The sequence below is a fragment of the Ambystoma mexicanum genome, chromosome 11 (assembly GCF_040938575.1).
Source record: "Ambystoma mexicanum isolate Mex_15411 chromosome 11, UKY_AmexF1_1, whole genome shotgun sequence".
Classification (NCBI taxonomy): Eukaryota; Metazoa; Chordata; class Amphibia; order Caudata; family Ambystomatidae; genus Ambystoma; species Ambystoma mexicanum.
In genome coordinates this window covers 873314905-873333765 of record NC_090934.1, presented here as the reverse complement: position 1 = coordinate 873333765, position 18861 = coordinate 873314905, and the positions used below count along the sequence as shown (strand labels likewise).

The window sequence follows — 18861 nt, the reverse complement described above, 5'->3', positions numbered from 1 at the left end:
TTAAGTTGAACCAACCTTCAGAAAAGCACCACTAGAAGCAACTTCCGTAGTTGTAATAATATAATCATCCAAACGTCAGACTGGTTGTTAGATGATTTAGTCAGTCGCCATATTCCATGTCATTCAAAGATGCTTTAGGCAGAAACCTATTTGAACAGGGAAAATGGTTCCTACTTCCAGTTGAAAACTTTATTAGACAGTTATGAGAAGCCTGAAGGTGTTTCACCCGCTAGTCCCTGGGGATCTGTCATCCAGGTGGCCAGGAACGGCCATCACTTTTGGATCCAGTTCTTAGGGGTGGACCAGTGCGGGAGGATCACCGAGGTGAGGGGTCTTCGGGGAGTGGGAGTGGGACAATGGATGATGAGATGCAGTATCCCCTTCCCTGTAACACCTTTATCCAATCCAGGTAGGATACTTAGGAACATAACCCCCCCTTCACAACATGAACACTTTCTCACAGACAGCTCGCTATGAGAGAAAATGGACTAATACCTGAGCCGTTAACCTGGCATGTCCCAATACCATAGTTTGTCAGGGTTAGTCAATTCCTGACCATCACACACACACACCTGACTTCCATTACATTTCCCCACATGGATAAAAGGTGGAGCACGAGAGCACACTCTGGGTGAGGCGAAGCACACAAGGAAAAAGCAGTTCCAAGATGGCAGTTTAACACGAGGTAAAAGACGGCAAACCAGAAGGGGATCGCAAGGAGGGAAGTCCCCTTGAACTTTATGACGAGGAACCATTACTTTTGTGAAACCTCAAGAATAGAAAGCGTAAAACCAGGAAATCAGGCTGAGGAATCTTTCATGGTCTGTTGGAGGTACCCGGGGCTCTCCGGCGTCAATAATCCAGGTGGGGAGAATTGCCTGCTGCCATGGTACTGTTCTTGGCTCCTACAACAAAGCAGCACCAGTGAAATCAACACAGCCAGTGAGTTAGAGAGGCTGATACCAGACAGGTCTGTGTTGAAGCCAAGGTTGCAAGCAGCAACATTGTATGGTGTACGCTGAAGTGAACAGTGTATGAAGTGCTTGTGATAACCAATGCAAGTAAAACTGGACATCAGATGAATGATTGAACTTTGAAACCAAGATACGATACCTTAGAGTGGTCCAGCACCGCGTGCATGCTTATTCGAAAGTCTCTGTAAGGTATCCAACTGAGAGGTGGCAAAAGCGAAAGAGTGACAGAGGATTGTGAATCGAAGTGGTCCTGCAATGGGTCAAGAAAAATGCAGTGCACAATCGAAAGTCTTCGATGTTAATAGAGTAAAGAAAGTTGTGTTAAAGTAAATAAAAATTGGTCCGAACCCGGCAGAGGGAGACTGATGGAACATTGTGTTGAAACCGATCCGAGCCCGGCTGAGGGGGATCCAGGGTGAATAGTGAATCACCTGAGAAATTGAGTACATGTAAAATTCTCAGAGGAAATGAACTTATTGTTTGTTTGTGGCATCAGGCCCTCTGAAAGAAGAGACTTTGAAAGGCAGAGAGACTTGGGCACAGAAGGCCCTGATGCTAATTTTTTAACTGCACCCTTGTGCCAGAGAAGCCAGAGACTCTGCTAAGCTCGAGTGGGCCGCCTTGTCCCGTGCATTAAATGTGGGGAAGGGAGGCCAATGGCCTGAATATCCTGACATATCATTTCTTGAACACTTTTCTTTTGCATAACATTGTTTCCCACACTATTTTTATTTAGAAGTAAGGATTGGCATAGTATAGGCCCTTTTTATTTTGACAAGACACCACTAGGACGGTACAATTTTTATTTGATGGTCGTAGCTTGCTCCCATCTTTAGATTTAGGATTAGATAGGAATTTTTCAAACCCTTTTTGAAGTTCAATAAACACTCTTGAACTGTGATCACTTGTGTCTGTCTTACCGTTGGTACCATGCCTTCCTTGCACAGTCTACAGTGTGATATAATGCGGCTCTCTAATCAATCATAAACTCTTATTCTTCTGAAATGCCTGGCTCCCCTCTAAACCCAAAAATTGTTAAGTTTGCTGTTTTGTGTGTGTCTGTTATATGTGCGCTACCATGCCCATGGGCCTGTCTTTATGCACAATATAAATAAACACATCTCTGAGATTGATGCCTATGATTGAAATTGGTATAATTGCTTACTGGCAAATTTGCATTTGAGGGATTAAAAAATATCAGAGGTTGCAAAGATGTTCTATTTAAGTCTTTAGCAGCAGTTTAAGCAAAACAAAAGAGGTGATAGCTGGAAGGTTTAGAATGAATCTTAACCTCTGGCATTGCTCTGGGTAAGCCTCCAGACCATTGTTCTTCACCTGCCAAGCCATTACAAAAGGGGAAAGACCATATGCAAATCAGGCTTGGTCCCACTCCAAAAGGGGCAGTCCAGCCCGAACTGCTTGGCCGCATCCCTTCTGCACGAGACCATAAGCATCCCCAGACATGTTTCAGTCTGTGGTTATAGTCTGTCTCACTATGTGAGGTGAGAGACGGTATGCCCAGACGTGGGTCCCTTGCTCGCTGCGCTATTGGGAACCAAGCTTCACCTCACTGAGGAGGCCCTACAAGGCCGAAACATGTCTGGGAATGCTTGTGTTTCCGTGCAGAGGGTACCTGGCGTAGCAGTTCCGGCTGGGCTGCTACTATTGGTGGCACTACCTGACTGATTTGCATACGGCTGGACCCCTTTTGCAATGGCGCAGATGGGCTAAAAAACAGTGGTGTAGAAGGTTGCCTAGAGCAATGCCAGTAGTTCAGATTCATTCAAAACCTTCCACCCATCACCTTTGTGGTTTTAGCAGCAGTCTGAAATAAATCAGTATTTCTGAAAGCTAGGTGGGTTCGCCCAGACAAGGGGTTTGACATGGTTTATAGTTATAGTTTCCACAGCCATAGTTTCGAATGCCAATAGTTCTGATACAAAAGTGCCGGAAAAAAAAGTTTTGATATTTTTTTTTTTTGGGAGGACTTTCCCAACCCCCCCCAACCACTGTGTTTTTTTTTTAAACACCTTTTACAATACAAAATAAAAAAATAAACTTGAATACAGAAAAAAAAAAATTGAAACTTTTCTTTTCGGCACTTTTGATTCGAACTATTGTTTCGAAACTTTGACTGGACACCGCTTGACATACCATAAGTAAATGTATTAGATGCACAAAGTGCAAACCCCTCTTCCTCCATATGCTCCTGACTGCCTTCCTCTCTCTCTGCTTGCCCCATGATATCTGCAATTGCCCATAAAACTGCATTACTAGGTTGCACACTTAGAACACTTTTGTCTGAACCTGCAGACCAGGTGTGTACATGATCCTCTATTGTAGACCCAATACACGGTTCTACGTTGTCTTATTGAAGAAAATTACTCTCCAACAGAATTACTTGTTTTTTTTTTTAAATGGATGTTCTCTTCCGTTATCCACCTTAAACCCCCACAAGACCCCCACTCTCACCCTCCCACCACCCTTATACCTCCAAGCCTTAAAAATCATATATATATAAAATTACTTCCCCACAAAGTAATTATCTCCATGTAAATTACCAAAGAGTAGTCTATCTACTTCAGTAAAACAATGGCATGCACACCATCCGCTTTGGAGACTGCCCTTCAGTCCTGGCCACCTACCCTTTCATGGGTGAGTCAACCTTGAAAGGATAGATCTGAAAAGCGAGGCATGCCTCCATTTTCAACACCACTGCCGCCCAGTGGCATCCACTTAAACCAGAGGTTCGTGTTGAGTTTCTCCTACTGTATGGCTTTATACTCTGTCATTTGCGACCAAAGTTCTTTGTACTGCGTAACCATTTTACCCATCGAGCCGTGAAGTTGAAGGGCACCTGCCTAATCATATAATGTTAGTTTATCAATGTGACACCTAACTCCTGGAATTTTAATTGACCCTAGCAAAAATGATAAAATGTGATATCCACTGACACCCTTGGTTCTCTAGGCCACTTCCCTCTCCTCCTCCTCATAGCCCGCTTTTGATCATAGCACAGCAACTTAAAAATCTCTCCAAGTTTACCTGACCAGATCTTTTCCTTGGTGCTCATCATGAGATGTGCCACAAATTGCGCTGTGGTCTCCCTTTATGGCATCTTCTTAGTTTCCTGAATGACCTGTTCCTTTCTGTCCATTCTAGCAACCGATGACTACCAGCTTCAGTTCTGGAAGCACCTCAAGACCTTCTTCTTCTTTGCTTCTGCTTTCTCTCTTCCTCTCCCCTACTAATCTCAGTTGTCTCTGCACTGGGCATCTGCTACCCCCTGATTTCGGGCCCAGATCCCTGCCCACACAGCCAGCTGCATACCCACACTGCCTCCGGCAACCCTTGAACTTGGGTCTGTATCTGCAACCCTACAGTCCCCATACGTGCACTTATTGACACCCACCACTGCACTTAATTCCTGCACTTTTCACCGGCTGACCGCACTACCTGTTTTTCTTTCATGTGTTCAGCACTTTCCACTCCTCCCCTGATCCCTTGTACACCTCCCTTGCCTCGTCGTGCCCTGAAACACATGTCTATGGGCACGATATAAATAAATATCATATCATATCACCATTTTAGGGTACACTAGGACCACATCACTGATGCTGGCACCCTGTGGGGCGGAGGCCATGGACATGTTCCCCATGTGGGCGCCAAGACCACAGCACTGACTTTTGCAGCCCGTGGGAGGCACCAAGACTACAAAGTCCTGTGGACACCTACAGGTTTTAGCTGGAGGGTACAACCGCTTTATTTCCCTCTTGTTCCTAAATCACTAAGCAGATGTCCTTCAATTATTGTTTTACCTTCTAGGTATACACTGTCTCTGCTGTGTTGTCTCATCTGCCTCACTTTTGCTCGTCCTCTGTGGGCCTCTGATGACTTGACTTGCTGATGGAGGTGCTCCTGCATGCATACCCGTGCACACCAGCCAGAGTGTGTCTTAGACTCACTGAGTCTGCTCTTCGTCCCTGGCTGGCATGCACGGGCATGCAAGGATCGCACAAGGGCAATGCGCCTAGGAAGCAAGTCCACGCAGAGCAACAGAGGTTTGAATCCCGATCCGCGCTTAGAAACCGCCCTCGGGTATAGTATTACGCATGTTATAAAAAAACAATTAAATAAATATATACATAGAAAGTGAAACTGAAAATGCGAATTCGGTTGGGAGGGCCCACACTTCCGTCATACAAAAAAAATGCTAATGCAGTGCAGGCTATGCAAAATCCAATTTAAATCCAAATTAAATATAAAATCCAATTAAGCACTGGCCGGTGCGGGGCCCCTAAAAGGAGTGGGGCCCATAGGCCGGTGCTTACTTGGCCTAATGGATAATCCGGCGCTGATCGTTCCCTTCTGTTTTGTGGGTCTGTGCCCATGTTCTTTCCCTTTCGCTAGGCCATCATGTCTCTTATTCACTCCTTTAATGACTATGGGCCTCATTACACGGATGGCGGTAAGGATTTACCGGTAAAATACCGGTACCGGTAAATCCTTACCGCCTTACTACGAGGTCCCTTTGCGGGTTGGGGGATTTAACGCCAACCCGCAAAGGGACCCAGGGAGCTAATTACAGTACCGCAATTTGCGGTACCGTAATTAGCGCCTTCCCCATTCTCATTGAGCCCTATGGGCCAAAAATGGGAATGGGGAAGGGCAATGGTGGAAGGGGGAATTACCACTCTGCCAACCTTGGAATGGGGCGGTAATTCCCCTTTCCGCCAAGGCGGTGCCGGTATTTTACCGGCATGAACCATGGCGCTAATAGCGCCATGGTTCTCCGCCATCCGTGTAATGAGGCCCTTTGTATTCTTGTGGGATAAATCCTTACCCTAAGCTCCAACCGTTTTTTCTTTTGTGCCCCTCAGTTGGTGGCCGAGCCCCACTTTGACCACCCAAATGCTGGGCACTTCCTACCTTTGACCTTGCTTTCCACTAGTGACCAACTATGCCTGCTGCTGGTAGATCAACCACCTCACTTCAGCCTGTAGATAGAATTCCATTTGTGGGGCCTCCCTGTGCTTTCCTAAGGCTGAGAACGCATTTGCAAGGTGGATTGGGCTGCACACAAAAATAACGGCAAATTGTTCCACTGCTGTTAATGAGCAGATTTGGCCATCGGGTACCCCTACATCCCTGTGCACCCGCCCAACAGGTGGTGGGAATCGGGAGGAGCCCTACCCTGTTTTTTGGCAATGTATTAGTTGGGTGGATGTGCCTGTCATCACTCACTCATGCACCAGCCTTAAGGAAGTTACACCGATCCTCATTGGGGTCATGGTGAGAGGCATGAAATGTCTCTGCCACCAAAGCTAGGAATTTGGTGAAGTGATGCCATTCGGATCTTTGCACTGTGGTTCTTGCTATCCGAATTTTGGTTGGGAAGAACACCAAAACTATAAGTAACAGACTACCACTGTGTGATATACTTGTATAGTTACATCCAATATGGAACAATGTGTGATATCTGGAGTCTTTGGTAACTATGCGTGCGTTTGGGAGCGCACCTTCTAATGAGGAAAAATGTGCTGGTTACTGAGACCTGGCATAATTCCAAATTCCAGCCCATTTCATATGCTTTTACAGCTCAGAAGGAACAATGGAAAGAACCCCTCATTCCGAGTTTGTGGGTAGTTTGACAGAATTACCACCGAACTACCACCAGATGGGATTACTGTTACAGCCACTTTTGACGGAGGTAATTCCTCCACTCCAAGGCCAAACTCGGAGTGTGACGGCGTGGGAAAAGTGGTGGTAATTCCGTGACCGCCACCTTTTTACCGGTCAACCACACTCGGAAAGCACTTTAGTAAACAATAGATGCCATTGTGGACCCTTCTTCCAGCAAAGATAACCCGTGTGTGAGCTATTCCCTGACCTCATAAAACACCCATGTGTGTGGAGGAGTTTGGGGCATGTAGCCGTGATGACTTTAGGATTACATTCTATAGCTGATGATATATCACTCCCCAGTCTTTTCCCCGTGTGTGGAAGAGTTTGGGGCATGTAGCTGTGATGACTTTAGGATTACATTCTATAGCTGATGATATATCACTCCCCAATCTTTTCCCCGTGTGTAGAAGAGTTTGGGGCATGTAGCCGTGATGACTTTAGGATTACATTCTATAGCTGATGATATATCACTCCCCAGTCTTTTCGCCTCCTTGCCGTGTTTGACCGACCGGAAGCAGCCATGGCTACTTGGTCATTCTATAAAGTTTTCCTTTTGGCATGATTGGTTCTGTGTGCTACGGAGTACACAAGGGTGTACCTCATTTGTTCACTTTTATTGTTTGCATTTTTACATTTACCTTTTTCTTTCAACGCCAGAAAATTGAAGAAAAGACTAAAACGTTTTATGGCATCCGTGCACCACCGGATATCTTTCAGAAGTACATCCGGCTCTTGAGGAATCCAGACAAAGATGCCCTGAATGTGAACCCAGAAGACATTGTTCGCATCACCACCAGGTAGGAATACACAAACAATCCAGTATCCCAAGTTCGAGGGTCCTAATGTCACACGACAATCGCTAGTTAGTCATGAATAGGAAACGCTTGAGCCAGCATTAAGAAACTCAGAAGTCTGTGGCCCTCATAAGTTTCCCGGTATCCCGCCGGTATTACCAGCAAACTGTAATACCGTTTTCGCCACTTGGTCTGTCGGAATTACCGGCAGATTCCAAGTGGCGGAAAAGTTAGTAAATCCCCATTACATGAAGTCCGATAGGACTCCATGGGAGGAATATGCCAGTATTGCCGGCACTGGTATAACCGGGACGGTAATATCAAGTTTTTTGCTGGTAGGGTGGTGGATTTACCTCCAGCTCAGAGCTAGAGTTAAATCCTCCACCCTACCACCAACTTATGGTTGGCCAGTCTGGAAAAGTGGCGGTACACGTTATTACCAGCACTTTATTTCCGGACCAGCCAACTTATAATGCGGCCCTGTGTTTGGTCAATGCTAAATGAGCTGGAAATGCCATGTGCACATCACTCCAAATGCAAGGTGTCCATCTGCAAAGGGAATTCTCCAAAGGCTAATTCTCTAGCACCATAAAAATACTCACAAGATCATGGGCAGTGACCCCCACACTGCAAAGTGGCTTGGAGCCCCCAAAGGACCATGTGTCTTATCACCGTGGGATTCCCCACATCGGACTGTGTGACCATTATCTTTAGGAGCTCCAACACTGGTGTGTCCATCACCATTGGAAGGCCACAAAGCACCATATATGGATTATTACTAGAAGCCCTACCACATTCCTGCCCTCACCAGTGGGAACCCTGAAAAGATCATGTGCACATAAACACTCTTAAGTGTCCCTAAAATGATATACCCAGCAACACTAATGAAAGTGGCCCACCAACACTGGTGCCCCCTTAAAATGTGTGCATGTTATCATTCTGAGACTTTATATATTTATTTGGTATTTATAAAGCGCCCATACAGCACAATGTGTTTCTAGGTGCCACAAGACAAGACAAGAGGGGTGGGGAACAGGGATGAAGATGAACAAAAACGGTCCTACTAGGTCTTGTGTCATTCGCATCATGCAAGTGCAGTAAAAGAAGTGCAGGGGAGTGGGGGTGAAGCCGGTCAGAGCGGAATGCGTTAATGCTAAAATGGGAAGGGAAGAGTGGAGAGCACGCAAGTGCTGTGGGGGCCAGGGAGGGGGCGAAGAGGGCCCCTAGGCTAGGCGAGTGCTAAGGGAAGGCCAGGTGGACAAGGGCAAGGGGAAAGCAGGGAGTGCAGGGAATGAGGGTCTGCATGCTAAGTGCCAGGATAGGGAGGGATCAGGCTCAGTAGGGTTGTAGGCCCCACCAGCCTAGTATAGGGGGAGACAGTCCGGTAGGGCAAGTGCAGGTTTGGGGGGGTCAGAGGAGAACGAAGTGCTGGGATAGAGTGTGCGAGGAGGGCCTGGTTCCCTGTATGACTCAGAAGGAACCAGGCAGCCAGACAAAATGCGGGAGAGGTGGAGATTAGCAGGGGAGGGGAGTGGGAAGAAAAAAGAGCAATGGAGGGTCTTGAGAAGCTTCTGGAGCTTAAAGAGATCCGGCTCAAGCCTGAGAGGGACAGAGAGAGCATTCCAGAGGGGGGCTCCTGTGGAAGAGAAAGATCTACCCCACCCCCCCTCTATGCTTGGAAAAACATCTGATCTACAGAGAGCTGGAGCTAGAAGGCCGAAGGGCTCTAGCAGGGAGCTATTTAGGGAGAGAGAGTTGGAGGTAGCGGGTCCCAGGCGGCAGAAGGCCTTGTGGATGGTGTAGAGGGTGTTGAACCTGATCCTTGCAACAACCAAGAGCCAGTGGAGAGATTTTAGTGCTGGAGATGTGGTCCCTGGTCTTAAACCAAGGATAAATCTTGTGGTCCTATTCTGCATTAGTTGATGGGGCAAAGGGAGGATTTAGGCAGACTGGGGAAGAGGCTGTTGCAGTAGTCCAGCCTAGAGAGGACCAGAGCTCTGCAGACAATGATTTTCTGGGAGAAGTTGAGGAAAGGGAAAATTCCTCTTAGGAGGTGCAGCTGAAAGAGGGCCTTCTTGGCAAGGTCCGCGATGTGAGGATAGTAGGAGAGAGAGGAGTAGAAGATGACAGCAAGGTTTTTTGCCTCACAAGAGGGTGAGGTGAGTGGGCTCATGGAGGCCAGCCAGAGAGTAGGAGGGAAGGAGGGAGTTGGTGTCCCAATGAGAAGGATCTCATTCTTACTGACATTAAGGCAGAGATTATTAGCAGCACACAATGCCTGAATAGCAGTCAGGCAGTCGGGAATGAGAGAGGAAGAAGAGGGTGAAGAAGAGAGAAGCTTAAAGGAGAGCTGCATGTCGTCTGCATAGCAGTGGAAGTGAGGAGAGTAAGCAGAGATCAAGTGGGCCAGAGGGGCAAGGTAGATGTTGAAGATCCACAGCGAGAGGATAGAGCCCTGAGGACGCTGCATGTGGAGAGTCTGATGGGGGAGAGAAAAGGGCGCAGGGAAGGTCAGTCCGAGAGGAAGGAGCTGAACCAGTCCAGAGCCAGGTCCGTGATGCCATGGGTATCATAGAGCTGATTTATTAGGGTGTCATGATTTAATTCCTATGTGCGTCATCACTGGAAACCCCTGTAGAATCACTCTCCGGGAGTGATTGAAAGGTAACAATAGCTTTTGAAAAGTGTCCATGAGAAAGTGTGTATTGTATATAATAGCCACAATGCCCACCAAGAATAAATCATGAAACTCAGATTATGTGGTGAATTTCATGAAACTCTAGAGACGAACTATCATAAAAACCATACTATTTCAAATACTGCCTGTTTGTATTGCTTGCCAAATTACGGCCTACAGACAATGGGCCTCATTATGAAGTCAGCAGTAAAACCTGCTGGTAGGCTACCACCGACCCCGTAACACTGTTTCCGCCGCCTGACATCCCAGTGCTACCAGGATATCCTAGGTGCGGAACAGTTATTTCCCATTCCCATGGAGCCCCATTGAACTCCAGGAGAATGGAAAACCTGAAGCACCAGTACTAAAGGTCTGCCTTGCCTCCCCTGACCCCACGCTTTTTGCATCACTGCTGTCTGTGAACCCAAGCTACCTCCGGCAGGTGCCTGGATTCAACATCGCACAGACCCTCACATTTCTGTGGACTTGTGGCTCTCAGAAAACAACAAGGGAACGTGTACTCACTCCCCTTTTGTTACTCCCAGCAAACGTAAGCCAAGATTTTGGAGCAAAACTACTCAAACACATTATAGTGCTTATAGTGGCCAAACAAGGCATAGAAATGACAGTTAACTGTTTGGTGAAAGAGGCCTAAACACATTAGCAGACGAGAATGGCTTCTAAAGACTTGGACCAGGTGTTTGCACAAGTGAAGATATCGAAAAAGCTAACATTATTTTCCATAGATAAGACAAAGTAACATGTTTCCACAAAATCTGCATGCTTTATTTTCATGATCTATTTATCCATTTCCACCCTCGTTATAATGATGGAAATTTATTGAGTACAGTTGCAGATCATACGACTTCTTTTTAGCACCCCTTGGGTGACTCCATGCAAACATTTTCTTTCTCACAGTGTAAGGCATCATGTGTGCTTCCTTTTTCTACAAGAAAAAAGCTTTCTTAAGAAAAACCTCAAAGGGCATTTTAATATGTTTTGCTGTGCTGTTGGGATGGAGGAACACATTTGAGTATACAAGGTATTTCAACTCGAGGTCTTTACCGCATGCTGTATTTCTGTGCAATACAACACATTGGGCCTCATTATAAGTTTGGCGGTCCAGAAATAATGGTGATGGTAGCAACGTACCAGCACCCTTTCCGGACTGCCAAACAAAGAGTCTGCCAGTAGGGACACAGAACTCACGGCAGTCCTGCAGCCTCGTTTGTCTCTGAGGTAGTTTCAACATGATCCGACGTACCTCTTTACATCATGGCTGGTCTTTTTACGTTATAGTTTCTATTGCAGCAACCTTCTCTATATCTTATCTACCATGCGTTTCTGCATATATACATTTGTTGAGCTTCATCTCGCTCCTCTTTACAACATAAATGATTGCTTTATCTTTTTACACTTGATTACTAATGTCACTTCAATTGCACCTTCGTTCTTTAAGTATCTGCATATCATTTCTGTGCCTCTTTGTGTCTTCCCTTTATGAAGTCACTTTACTCGTACAATTTGCAATTACAGCTCTTCTATGTCCAATGGTGTATGTCGACATCCTTCCACCTCTTCAGTACGAGAGTACATAAGAAACAGCTGTCTGAGTGCATAACGTCTCTCATTTCTTCGGTGCTCTATTGGTATGCTACTTGGCATCATACACAGCTCTCTTTCTGTTCTTCCAGTATGCCTGAGGTGAGGGGGCTCCTCTACATTCCCCCTCTGGTTGAGTCTTTGACCACCTCTTCAATCTTCTTAACCTTTTCTTCACACTGTGGTTTCTTTGGAATCCATATCTTTGTCACCCCCCCTCAGGTGACATGCATTCTTTATATGCTCATTCACACTCCAAGTCAAGTGGCACCAATCTCGAGATGGGTGGCAGAATATCCAACGTCCTGCATACTTCTTATTTTCCTTAGGGTAGTAGAACTTAATTCCTGGTGGTGCCAGGGGATTTCCTTTTATGTGTTTACAGGTGGTTGTCTCATTTTGCATTTGTTCATCAGTTGCAGCATTTATGTCGATCATCATCTACAGGTTTCTTTGCGGTCTTCTGACATTGTCCAGTAATGATTCTCACAACACAGAATCCCAGCATTACCAACACTAGTATTGCTCCAAATAACTTGAATTATTTGAACGCATATGACAATTTTAGTGGCCTTGATAACATGAATGATGTATGGGAAACCCTTTTAAAAGGAAATAATAGCAATTACATTTTTCATATGATGATTTTTTATGAGCTTAGTTTAAATATTCTTAATCAATTGTCCATTGGCATCTTCTTTTAATAGCAGAGTTTTAAAGATGTATTAGATCTGTAGCTGTCTTTTTACTCTTTTACTAACTTTTTTTCATTGGATTTAATGCAGTGAGCTATATGTAAAGCCTTTGTTTGCTGAATGCATATTATTGTAATTAATAAATAACTTGAAGGCATTTCCCATCCGTGTTGGAATTCATGAAAACAGAGACGAGAACCAATCATCTTCTTCATTCTTGTATACTTCTTCTACCATCTTTGTGTGCAGTTTTGACAACATCGTTAATTGCCTTTGTCAGGGTTCAATTTTCTCCACCATGGGCAGGTATGAACATAAATCAAGATGGCCCCATCTTGGCGCAAATGCCACCTTGCATTGCTGTAATCAAGTCCAAGCCATACCTGTTCTGGAGGGTCATTAATTGAATGGCCCTTGGTTCTTTTCGAATCGCATTAAATCCTTTTATTGTTGTGTTAATTGTTTGCAGAAGCTCCCATCTGGTGATCTGCAACCACTAGGCATTCACTGCAGTCTGGAGTCCTGGCATAAATATGGTTGTGAATATCATTGCCGACTTGCCAACTAGTTTGTGATCATCTGGAATATTATCATAAGCTTTTATCGATTGTTCTGAAAAATAGTTCTCTCTCTTCAGCTGGAGGAGGTTGAACAACCTCTTTTTTTCCCCTCTGGTGCACATCCATTTTAATAAATTCTTCAATATGGAGATTACTTTAGGGAATCACTAATGCAGGAACATGTATGACCACTAAGGAGCATATTTTTCCCCAGTTTTTAGGCAGTTTCATATAACCTTAGGATCCAAAAGCCCAATAATGATACATTAGCACAGCAGTTCCTCCATTAATTCCTGGTGCTTCGAGCATCTGCTTGCATCCTCTATTTTCTCCAACGATAACCAGACCTGTGTTCCTGAAGCATGTTGTTGCATTCTTTATTGGTATTATGGACACCGGTCCTGCTTCATTTTCAACCCATGTTAGTAACTTAGAATACATGGCCCATGACTTTAGGCATACTTCATTTACAGTTTGCACTATGTCTACTGATTCCTTCATCAACAAATGTGCACTGCATGATAACATTACTACTTTCCACTCTGTACTGGTGGCAACTCATCCATATGCCAATAGCCGTGGTCTCGCCCAGCATCCTGGCAATCCTGATGTTTCCTGTAGATCTGCACATTCCAACCTTTTGCTCAACCAGCCTATATCTTTTTCCATCTTCTGTGTTTTTACGTAAGCATCTTCATGTGGAAATGATTTCTTTGATTGCCATTGTAGGGTTGCTCATCTTCCTTCGAATTGTCCTTTTGTTGTACATGCTACTACATGACTGAGGCACTTCGCATTGTGAGTAGGTATTTCTTTCGCAATGAATGTTCTGCCCACATTCGTGGCATAAGGGATGAGAGAACACACAACAGCTTTCCTCTGACATTCTCTTTCCCACCTCTCTCATGTGCTGATACCACATTTTATTCTTTAAATGGGCAGTATTATCAAGAGATGAGTTTATATCCTCATTATCTACTTCAGCATCTCGTTTTGCTCAAACAATTTGTTCAGAAGCATTAGGGAAATCCAAGATTATCCCTAGCAAAGGTACAAACCATGAAGTGCCATTACCTAACATTTCATCAGCATTATTAATGATTATTTGTCTAAATGCCACAAAAAAAAGAAAAAAAGACAAATCAATGTACAGAATGATAATACAATAAGCAATACAAATTAAATTATTGATCTTCTCACTGGCATAGTATCTCTTATACTCTGAAATATTCTCATTTTCTTCTTTTCTTTCAATGCATGTTTAAGTCACTTTTATAAATGTTTTCCCTTTTTACAACAAATATTGCAGACTAATCACAATGACAATTCTGAGAATGATGGTACCATTTTTAGGATCCCCCACAAATTTAACAGCATCCATGTCTTGTCTTCTCTTACTAAAGCTGGGTAAGAATGGAGAAAATAGGTAAACGGAGCAGTAAAAAAAGTGCGCACCATTTGAGTTATGGGATTCATTACGTGATATTTGTATACGCATTATTGTTTTGTTTCGGGCACATTATTGTAAAATCACTATAATGTTTACAGCAGCATACAATATGTTGTGCACTCTGTCTCTCCTTGTTTATGTATAATCTGGTTTTAATTCAGCTGAAAGAATGTCTGGAACAGCAGCAAGTCCATTCACTTCCTATTAAGCTCTAGGAAATGTAAGTTTGTTCCAGAATATTGTTAATTCATCGATAATTTGTCCTTGCCCTTGGTAGCCGAATTGGTCCGCATATGCGGAACATCTTCTCTTCTCTTCTATGTCATCGGCTGTTGGAGGGATATAGGTCTCTCATTTGTGGAGCTTTACGTCATTCAGGTGCACCCAGGCTCTTCTACCTTTCAATTTAACAGCTGTAGGTATGACATCCTTTACTAGGTATGGTCCTTCAAAGCGGGGCTTATTCCAAGTGCACAGACAACCTTGTGCTAACACCTGGTCCCATGGGTACAAACTAGGCTTTTTTATCTATTTACTAAGATCATCAGTTTGGCTGTCTTCTTCAATCTTCTTCAACTTTTCCCCCTGATGTTTGATCTGTTGAGAAATAAAAGAAACACTAGCGCTCATATTGTCAAATGATCATACATCTAATCACCTAAAGCCTTTGCTACACTATGGGCATTGGTTTCTGTTCGAGTGGGAGGAGCAAGGGGTATTCCCATGCAACGTCCAGTCACCAACTCATGAGGAGTCAGATTGTGATCTGAACTAGGCTGATTTCTCAGTGCAAACAAAGCCAGGGGTAGGCAATGCAGTCACCCCTTTTTTAAGTTAATCTTAATTTTATCTATCCTCTCTTTAAGGAGTCTGTTTAATCTCTCACATATAACATTGGCCTGTGGGTCATAAGCACACAAAAGTGTGTGTTTTATACATAATAAAAGAATAACATGCACAAATAGTTAATTTACAAAGTGCGGTCCATTGCACACACCCCATCTTGCAAACACCTTGCGTACGAGAAACATGGCAGCGCATGTGGCATTAGGATGCGTACATGGACCTGCCTCAATCCATCTGGAAAAGGGATAAACTACCACTAACATGTACCTATATCCATTGCTTACTTGCAACATATCCACATAATCTATATGTAGATGCTGAAAAGGACCATTAGGCCGTGGGATTGCTCCTCTCTCTGTTCACAAAGTCTATCCTACTGTGAACCTCTGGCTTATAATGAAATTCACAACAAACTGTGCCATGTGTTCTAATAAATTTGGTGCGAACCAGTCTTCTGCAATCGTGGCAGCAAGACTCTCTCTCGTTGTGTGCACTCGGTAGTGAAGCTGCTTCAGTGCCACCTTTAATAATGCTAGAGGCATAACTGGCTTTCCAGTGCGGTCCTGCCTCCATAAGGCCTCAGCGTGGGATAAAGGACACCCCATGTCTTCCAAAGATCCTGTTCTTCCTGTGGTGCTTGACTATGTTTCTCAATTAATTGTACAATGGATAACATATGAAACCCTTCCTTCATCATCATTGCATCTTCTTGACAATTGTTTAACACTCTCTACATCAAAATCTGAAATGTTTGGGAAATACAGTGCCCTTTTGCGGCTTCGTTACCATGAGAAATCAAATTTGCCCTTTTAGTATGAGCTGCACACTTACGACGGCAATAGCCGATGGAAGCTTTAGTACTTTAATAAGCTTGTCCAATAACAGTGCATGTTGCACTTGTGAGCTGTCTGCATGGGGGAAACCCCTCCTTTTCCAACGTGACAATCCGGCATATATGGTTGACGTCACACAGGCTGAGTCAGAGTACGCTGTCACTTCCTCATCCTCGTATCTCAGGAGTGCAGCGATAAGTGCCACTAATTCTGCAGCCTCTGCTGAACAATGCAAGGGCAGTCTCGCACTTGTCACTACCTCAAATTCACCTTCACGGTTCAGCTTTACTACTGCTGATCCAGTATGTCTTTCGCCCATCTTTTGGTCAATTTTCAAGGAACCGTCAATAAAGAGCACTCCCACCCTCCGAGGGCATTTTCTCTAACATGTGGAATGCCATCATAAAATTCAGTATTCGTTGTACAATCATGCACATAGTCCTCTTTCCCTACCAGTTGCGCCAAGAATTTGCTGGATTCGCTGCTCTGATTTTAAGAATTTTAATCAGTGGGTTCAAAAACTCACTTCATATCCAGATGCTCTTTGTGCAGTCAAATATACTTTTAGGTTTCTCTAAAATAGCGACTAAGGCGTGCTCAAGAAGTAACGTCATTGAGCACCCCATCGTAATACTTGCAGCCTATTCAATTGCAAATGCGGCAGCAACTAAAGCTTGTTCGCAAGGGTAATGTCCTTGCATTATTGGGTCTAAAATCCCACTGTAATATGCTAATGGTTTGTGCCCATGTCATAAAGTCATTTTCTGTGTAAGAACTGCTGTAATCACTACTCCATTTGAATATGAGAATAAATAAAACACTTAATTATAATCTGGTATTCCTAACACAGGGGCTGTGCAAATTGCTCTTTTTAATTCTTCAAATCCTTCAGCCATTTCCATATCCTTCCCCACATTCTTAGCACAGTAGAAGGCTGAACTCTTGAGCACAGCACAGTTCTGGGCTTCTCCGGCACAAGATTACAGTTCGTTTTCCTCGATATCAAGGCCTTCTGTGCCCAAGTCTCTTTCATGCAAAGTCTCTTGTTTCAGAGGGCTTGTTTCAGAGGGCCTGTTAGTTCAAAAACAACAATACAAAAAAGGCAGCAGGTGCCCCTCTCTAACAAGAACATGGCATGATAACCTGTTCTATGTTTTTTTCCCACTTTGAGAGTCTGCAGCCAATGCTTTTAGACACTGTACTTTTCACAAAGGAGGAATAGCCATTTGCATAGAAGTCTTTGTCCCACTCACAAGGGAAGCCCAGCAGCGAAATACCAGGCAAACCACCTTTGAACAAAAGTACCAACAGCAACCCCATATATGTGTTTCAGCCTTGTTGGGCCTCATCAGTGAGGTGGAGCTGTGCCTCTCTGAGCACAGTGAGCAAGCGTTCCACATCTGGGTTCCGCAGGTAACTTAGGGTGACCATCCCCAAGTTCCTTGCAAAAATACAAAAAAAGGATAGCAGGTGCCCCTCTCTAGAAAGAACATGGCATGATAACGTGTTCTGTGGTTTTTTTCCCACTTTGAGAGTCTGCAGTCAACCAAACAAAAAAGGGAATTGCCCTTGGCCTTTTCAACCCAGACCCACAAAGCCTCTGTGAAAGCAAATGTAAGACCTGGAATCGCAGCTGGCGAGTGGTGTATCGGATGTCAGTGGTACGTGGAACCCTCCCACACTGATTGACACGGTGGGGAGAAGCGGTTGCCATCGTGGTACCGTCCTTGACTCCAGTGACAAAGGAAACACCTACAAGGTCAACACAGCCAGTGAGTCAGAGGAAGCTGATAGTGGACCGAACGGTGTTGCACTCAGGGTTGCAGTGGCAACATTGTATGTGAAGAAAGAAGATAATAGACATAGGTCTTTTGTGAGTGGAATTGGAACCAGACATAGTGTTCCAGAGCCTGCCAACTCTGCTGCGTGCCCCCTCTTCTCCTACAGGTTCGAGCTATATGTCCCATTCTCCCACAATTCCAACATTGCCCCAAACCTATATGGAAGTAATATTTCTCAGAATATGATTGTGATAACCTACCATCCAGAAAATTATAGGGAAGAAGAAGAACCACTGCCAGTACTGACACTCTCGTGCTTCATCAGAACCTTTAGTAACAAGGAACCATTTTGAGGGAAATCTGCAGTTACGTCACCACACAAACCTTAGAAACCTGGGTGCGCAGGACTCAATTCTATCCCAGATAAACTGCTTTCCCTACATGGAGGAAGATCTAAACCTGCCGAACAAGGAATTACAACTCTTGGCAATCCACCAACAGCATGATACTCCGCTGGCAGGGCCTCCTCTGATCTGATGGTGTGGAAGTGCTGGTGCCCCATGGCAAAAAAGGATATCCAGAATTATGTATTTTATAAACAAACAAACAAACATGTGCTACCTTGCAACGTGTGTGCCCACAATAAAATCCGCCAACAAGGACTGGTGCAACCCCTGCCAATCGGGCCTACCACTTGGCACACAATCTCATTAGACTTCATCACAGCTCTACCCAAGAGCTGGAGTTGCACTGTCATCTTAATATGACCAGTTATCCAAGAGGGCTCACTTCACTCCCTTCAAAAGGTTTCAGACCGCATTGGAGCTGGCCATAGTTTTTCTCTCTCACACAGTCTGTTTGCATGGGGTACACTCAGTCACCATTTCTCATCGGGAAGGCCAATTACTTTAACATTTCTGGAGGGCTTTCTGTTCTTCCCTAGAAGTAGACGTAAGGTTGCCCA

At 44.5% G+C, this 18861-nt stretch overlaps 1 protein-coding gene across 5 annotated transcripts in view; it reads left to right on the top strand.

Moving 5' to 3' along the window:
- The window catches only part of ANO9 (anoctamin 9), a 640562-nt gene that overhangs the window by 294879 nt on the left and 326822 nt on the right, over nt 1-18861 (top strand). For all 5 annotated transcript variants that reach the window (XM_069623932.1, XM_069623931.1, XM_069623929.1 and 2 more), the window contains exon 4: nt 7317-7456. In XM_069623932.1, the coding sequence (XP_069480033.1) occupies nt 7317-7456 (140 nt within the window). The remainder of the gene's footprint in view (nt 1-7316; nt 7457-18861) is intronic.